Genomic DNA, 7,429 nt, shown 5'->3' with positions numbered 1-7,429 from the left:
ACGGAGAGACGGCGCTGATTTTGATGCCGCGCTTTCGCTTAATTAGGTGAGATTTTCCCCATTTACCATGACGTCCTTAGGACGCGGACCGACGAGACACCGGCAGGAGAAAACCACCAAACAAACAAAAATTTCTCAAAGATTAAACCCAACTTAATGTGTAACCCACCTCCCTAACCACATTAAAGTAATACACATAAACTAGGGAAAAGAACAAAAAGTTCGAAAAAACAACTCACTCACACACACTCACTCACTCCCTCCCAGCATGCACCGAGCGAGGGAGAGAGCGGGAGAGGGAGAGATATATGTATATATTTGGGTCCGCAGCGCCACCAGGATCAGTCCCTCTGTCGTGAGTCTGATATCTGTCTGACATGAGTTCCGTGTGTGGAAGTTACTTCAGCGTGGAGCGCGCGTTCGTGGAGGGCTTCACGTGTCCCAAAGCGGACAATGACGTTGCGGCACTTTTCTGCTGCGGGTTCAACGACTTGAAGTACTGTTGTGATGACCCCAACAGCTTCTTCCTCTACAAGTATGGATACATGTGGTGGTTAAGGTGAGGAGATAAACACATCCTTTTGTGATGGGGTGGTAACCGTTAACTTCTTATATGCTCTTCGCATTAACCAGGCATGGCTTCTGCCCAAAATAGTGGATTATATTCAAGACCTATTAAAATATTTTGTTTTACAGTTTTCTCGGATTTAAGAAGCATCCATGTTTAGTGGTGTGTGTGTGTGTGTGCGTTTGCGTGCATGTGTGTGTGCGTGCGCGCGCGTGTGTGTGGAAGCTGGCTCTCCCTTTGTGACTCCAGTTAGACTATTTGTCCATCTCTATAGTAATTAGGAGTACATTTGATTAAAAAAACAACACTAATTGCTACTCATTTATCCTCTAATCTTAAACACACCTTTGAGTCTGTAAATTACCTACTATTGGGAATAACTTTTCGCTCCTCTCATTAATTCAATCAACTATTAGCATTGCTGTATGTATATTTTTGACCCAGCAGATTGCATCACTTTTTCTGTTAAATCATTACTTTGTCTTTGTGACAAAGTGATCTGTTCCAATCACTCTATCAGAGAAAAATCTGACTTGAATAAATAACGGGAAACTCAAGAGAGCCATGACATTATGTGTATGTAAACCTACATGACTGATTTAGGGATGCATTGATCTAACATGTTATCTGGTATTCCTCTGAACTATCAAACTTTTTTAAATGGACAATATTTTCTTAGTCCCCTGAAGGTTTTCAGTGAGGTGTGAAGATATCATAACTCGGTGGCAAACTCGTCTGTCTTTGAGCTATGGGAGAGGTCGTACGCAGCTTTACGTTATTTGTCAATATGTGGAAAAACTTTGGTGCTTTTACTGAGTCTACTAAAATTCTCTTTCAAAGCCGAATTCATGTCCAGAATTCATCACTCAAGCCTTCTGATGCTCACATAACACATAAATGTTAATGCCAGCGTGCAGCATAATAAATAAGATGAATAAAGATATGGGAGCTATATGATCCTAGCCCCACCGCATATGGCGCCGTTACTAAATTGAGACAGTGGTTAAGAAGAGAAGCACCCCTCTTAATTCATTTGATTGGCTGTCCAATGTTAAGTTTAAAATTGACATGGTGCTGAAAAATAGAGAATATATGACATTTTATTATTCATCTAAAATCTGCTGGAAAAACGCAGAGCAGGAGAGGAGTGCTTTAAAAAAACAACAGTCTTAAGTGGCGCTAAATGCCATACAGAATATTCAATGAACCTGCAATGTATTTTCAGTTTGTTCGTCCCTCAGTACAATTCTCGCAATTGCAATATCTCAGTAGCGCCTTAATGAAATTGTGTTAAATTTGTTGGAAAAGTCTGCTCGTACTCAAAGATGAACTGATTAGAATTTGTAGGTTAAAGTTTAAAGTCATTGTGACCACAACTGAACACTAAATATGGTAATCGAGATCACAAATCAAAAAGAGTGATGACATTTTGGACACACATGACGGTAAACTTCAACATAGTTGGTTGAGGCATACAACTGCAAGGTACAGGACCATATATCATTTATCAAAAGCCATCATGGACTAAAAAATAAGAACACCCACGTTGACAAGGAGGAAATTCAGGATACAGTTCAGTCATGCATGAACTGCATCATAGTTCCCATCTGTTGTGCAACACGCTCAGAGCCAGGAATATGTAATAATCTGTTTGTCTTTGTCCTGTTTTACAGTTTCGGAGCGCTTGTTGGTCTCTCCATAGCAGTCTCTCTGTGTCCTCTGCTATGTGGTCATCACTAGTAAACCCAGAGAATTGGACAATGGGCTGGAGCTTCAAGCAACAACTGCATCTCCATATCTACACAGCGGGAAACTTGCTACAGGAGACAAAATGGAAATAAGGCTGAAGATGGGGCATTTGGCCAGTATACAATCACATTTGAAGTGCAACACACCCCAGCTATACCCACGTATTTGTTTTTCATTGGACCTCTCCTCAGAAGTGTAGACACCGTCCAGCTCGACTCAAATCTCTTACACTCATGTACCAGCTGTTGCGGCTGAAGAACTTTATCAATTAGCTCGTTGAGTCAAGGGATTTATGATGACTGATGAAAATGATGCCTTGAGTTGTCAAAGTAAAACAATATATTTAGATAGCATTATTTAAATTACTTGAAACATACTGGGAAGGAACACAAGCGTTAATACGCATTTGCAGCCAAGCTCAACATTAGTACCAATGCATTCCTGTGAGATCTTTTGGACTACACGGCCTTTAGATAAAAACAGTTGCAATTTTTCCATTTAATGAGTTGGAAAAATGCACATTTTGCAAAAATGTCGCTAGTATGACGGATCTGCTCCTTCCAATGTTTGCGTCTCCTCACATAGACCCTCAACTTGGGAAAACTTGTCTTCAAGCATCCCAAGTCAATGTCAGTTCAAGCTGCATTGTAAGAGTTGAAATTACATCCTCAAGGCCAGTCTCCATTTGTTTTTCTTATGTTTTCTGGCGGATTACAATCAATCCATAATGTGGCCGAGTTTATTCACTCCCAACCAGGTGTTGGAAATGCACCTAATTTGTTTTTTTCTGCCATATTTCAGATGTTTCAAGTTGGTTCAACATTTACACAGCTAATGTAAAAAGGATTCTGAGATAATACTAGTTGGTTCATTAGTGGTGAGCTGCATGTCGAACAGCCTATAGATGTCCAAAGTGATGATCCATCACAGCCTGTCACGCTGAACTTCAGTGAAGTGAATTTCATGTCTTCTAGGCTCAACATTGTGTCCACAAAGACCAGGACCAAGCCTGTTGAGTGTGCCCGCTGGTCCTCAAGGCTTCAGGAAATACTTTCTGAGAGGCAAACTGGATTGTGACATCCAGCCCCCCGACCCTGAGCGACTTTTCCAACCATGTTTCGTGGCCACTGTGACATCGATCAACGTCGATGGTCCTGCTTAGAATGGCAGACTATTTTACTTTTGGCTTGTGTAGTTGCTCAAAGGTAGCTCTGAAATATCTTGTGTGGCCTTCTGAATGTGACATGAAATCTGTGCATCATATCATGCATATATCATTCTCTGTTTGATTGATGAACACATTTACATTCCGTAGCCTATATTTAATTCACTACTCAAACACTGCATCGAACATGGCCACCCTGAAGAAGCACCTGTCAGGTTAGCAAAGACAACTTGTAGAGTTACCTGTTGCATGGCAACCAGTGGCATCTCACCAATGACAGGAATCATATATATGTCAAGGAGACCGATCTGCCCAACAGCCTGACTCCTGAAATCCTGTGAAAAGTAGTGAGGGTGTAACACAGGGAGGCTTTGTGGTAGCTCGTGAAATTGCATAGAGTAGTAATAGAGAGTTAGCGATAGACTGCTCAGTGAAAGAAAACCCCTCTTGAAATCTAAAGGCTTGAGTACTGATGCTTTGAGATGTATGGTTTTAACAGCGTGATTGGACCGTCGGCCAGTGAGCCAACTATGCTTGAGGTGGAACTTGGGTGACTCGGGTGTTACCTTGTAGCTTAACACACCTTTTTGCCCAAAAGGTGCTTGCTTCCTCACAGTCCAACCAAACTATCCAGCTCACACAGTTTAGCCTCCATCCAGGGAGCGGAGGTTAAGACTCCAGTGCCCATTGAAGCCACTGCTCCTATACGACTGTCTGGCTGTGCTCTTTCAATGAGTCATTGTTTATGCATACATGTCAAGTGACCCCGTTTCGCTGCGGTGATTAACCAAACATTTTAGTCTTAAAAACTAGAATGTTGGACGTAAATTGTACCCACATGCTTTCCGTCTTTGATATCCAAAGTCAATCCAATGCTCTGAAGAAACTGGTTTCACCAGGGCCCCTAGATGAAAAAGTTCTGTTGTGCATTACCAACACTAGGATGAAGATATATTATTACATTACATACATGTCATTTAGCTGACACTTTTATCCCAAGTCAGTTACAATAAGTGCATTTCAACCATAAGTATACAAACTCGGAAGAACGAGAAACAAGATGCAATTTCATTAAACAAGCCGATTTACAAATTGCTAAGGACAATACAGCCTGCATCTCATCCCCAACATCTGCACCGGTCCGTGTTTCACTTTGATGTTGCTGGAGCTTGTTTATGCTGCAGATTCCCATGTGACTGTTTGGCTCATTTTAAGAACGTTTGTGTAAAATGTCCATCTCTGTTCACTGCCATATTCTCGAGGTAATTGAAGACCTCAGTAGCACAGCCACATATGTTTACTATCATTGTATTAATATAATGGTGTTGGAGAGATCAAGTGCCTCGCTGATAAATTGATGTTTTCCCAAATTATAATTAAAGCTATGTTTCACACTTGGTTGTGTTTTGTCTCTTAACTTTGATATTTTTCTGCACCTCAATGTCATTGGATAAATTAAAAAAGGAATGAGGACATTTCAAGTTGGAGATATTTGAGTGTATAATTTGAAGCTATCTAATTTTTCCTAATTATATTTTCTAGCAGCAATAAGCATTATCAAATGGAGCAGAGTCATGCATCAAGTCTACTCAAAGCTTTCCTTCTACAGCTTGGACCCATATAGTCAGGTGACAAACATCTGTGCCCCCCTCCTCAGTGGATCAGCTCCCACTGGTTACCTCCACATATAGGATGGAGAGAGCATTGTCATTCATGATTTGAGGAGGTGGAAGAGACTCTTTGGTTCTGTCTGCATGATGAAGACTGTTTGGCTGACTGATTTCCTTTCCTTACCTCACAAGCAGTGCTGCATTGACTGAAGGACAGACAGACATCTGGTCGGGGTTGGTACTGACTGAACGGTCCGGTAGCTAATGTATGACTTTTAATGTGGATTTTCAAAAAAACAGATAGACTTGATAAAATTTCAAAAAACCTCTTCAGTGTCGATAATTTCTAACTGACCTCTGTTAAATATTTTAATCTCCTTAAAGAAAAACTCAATCATCCTGCCACAAAGCAACCCATGGTAATAGATGAGTCAAGAGAACATTGATGAGCAAATAAAGTAAACCCTTGTATTTCACAATTAGGATACTATAAACACAGCAATATGCTTGCGGCGGTTGATCACATCAAGATTGTCGAAATAGGTGGAAATGGGAGCATAAATGAGTTGGGAAATGGTTAGCTCATGGCAATGGTTAGCTGACATTCATTTATCTGAGAGGTCTTTTTTTTAGGTCAAATAGTGATGATGATTTGGCCTCTTTTTGTATCCATTATGAAAGGCTCATCATGGTTTAACTCAAAATCTACAGAAAAGAAAAAGATGCACATATGAAATAAAAAATATGACCTCACAGACACATTCTTCCATTCAAAAGCCTTTCCCCCCATTTTATGTGTTCGATTATTATTTACCAAAAGTTAAAATATCCATCATTAATGTCTAAATGCTGTTTTAGTGGAGAAAGGTGAATATTTATTTTTATTCTGTTGTGTAAAATATCAAAATACAATGAATCTATAATGTCATCACCCAGATAAATACCCTCAATCTGTAGTTATTCAAATTATTCAGTGGTCCTTTCTCAATATGCGTTCTTGTGTGGACTTTTGTTCTCGTGGACTCGTAAGACGTCATCAGGCGCAGCCCGAGTACTGTTCCAATTCTAAGGTCCGCATCTGGACGAAAACGGTCATAATACCCCGATGTGACTCGCCTCGTCAATTTTACCGGGCATGCATCGGAGAAGGCTTGTCTGTTCTTGTGAGAGCCAAATATCCCAGAATGCATTTCACCTCAGCAAGAGGCAACAAAAACAGAGGAAAATAAACACAACTTTAAGTTAGTGTAACTAACTATATTTACAGTAATTACTAGTTACTTAATTAAAAGTAGGCATGTGCATGTTTAAATGTAACTTTAACATCTTGTATCCACACAGTGCAGCTTGTTATTGTCTATCATTGTGGATTAAAACTAACGACACGAGGAGACCGTCATCGAGACTCTAAACTGGCAGCAGAACTTCAGCTTAAAAAAACTCTGAAGCTCTGACTTTTAATAATAACAAATTACTTCCACATATGAATTATTTTATGGTTCTCTGTAAGATATTTAATGTGCTGCTTGCATATGCTTGAAAAAAATGACATTAAGCACGAATGAGCATGTCATCTATCTTACGGTATGTAGCCTCATTAATCACTATATTATATACATACATACTATACTATGAGGTTAATCACTATCAATGTAGAGACACAGAAGAGGTTCAGGTACATCGCTTATTTAATTTGTAGTGATGGTTGTGCATTTAACTGTACGATGACACCACACTGATTATATCAGCCTTTTGATGTTTGAGTAACAAGAAGACAAACGGTAGGTGTGTGGAATGTGTTACCATCCATTAAAATTTCAAAATGTCAACGTTGAAATATTGTTGAAATCGGGTTGAAATGAGGTCTGAACGTCTAAGACCTAATTTCAACGTCTTTTCAACGGGCCAAAAAGTGCGTGAAACATCAAGGTGCTAGAAAGGGGTACATTTCTTGATTATGTGTCATGTTGTAACGTAAGGTTGAAAGAGAGACGATAATATCATTAAGATTATCATATTAATGAATGAACTGGTCGGCGAAATTTGGTCTTCGCAAAGACGTGATTTCAAGGCATTTAAGATTTGTCTTAAAACGTCATGAATATGGAAATACAGAGTGTCGTTAACAATATGCTTTAAGGACAAAATAATGTGGGCCGAAAAAACTTTCACTTTTAAACCATTTTGCAACGTCTTTTCAACGTCGGACATAGACGTCCATTCAACGTATTTTCCCCCAAAAAATGCTCACTGGGATATTTCTTTATCTTTTGCGACATTGTAAAATCGACGACACGTGATGAACAGCTGGAGGCGCTAACACCCGGAAAAGGAACT

At 39.7% G+C, this 7,429-nt stretch overlaps 1 protein-coding gene across 1 annotated transcript; it reads left to right on the top strand.

The window, feature by feature from the left end:
* The first annotated feature begins 365 nt into the window (after positions 1–365).
* On the top strand, positions 366–4,876 carry LOC119216154 (protein shisa-like-2A). Its single transcript, XM_037468615.2, is given in 3 exon segments — positions 366–559; positions 2,242–2,271; positions 2,273–4,876. Coding segments are annotated over 3 exon segments (456 nt in total). The 5' UTR covers positions 366–377; the 3' UTR covers positions 2,517–4,876.
* Positions 4,877–7,429: the final 2,553 nt, after the last annotated feature.

This window comes from Pungitius pungitius, chromosome 7 (genome assembly GCF_949316345.1).
Source record: "Pungitius pungitius chromosome 7, fPunPun2.1, whole genome shotgun sequence".
In the NCBI taxonomy this organism is placed as follows: domain Eukaryota; kingdom Metazoa; phylum Chordata; class Actinopteri; order Perciformes; family Gasterosteidae; genus Pungitius; species Pungitius pungitius.
Note: the sequence above shows the minus strand (reverse complement) of the source record. Positions and strands in the feature narration are given on the sequence as shown.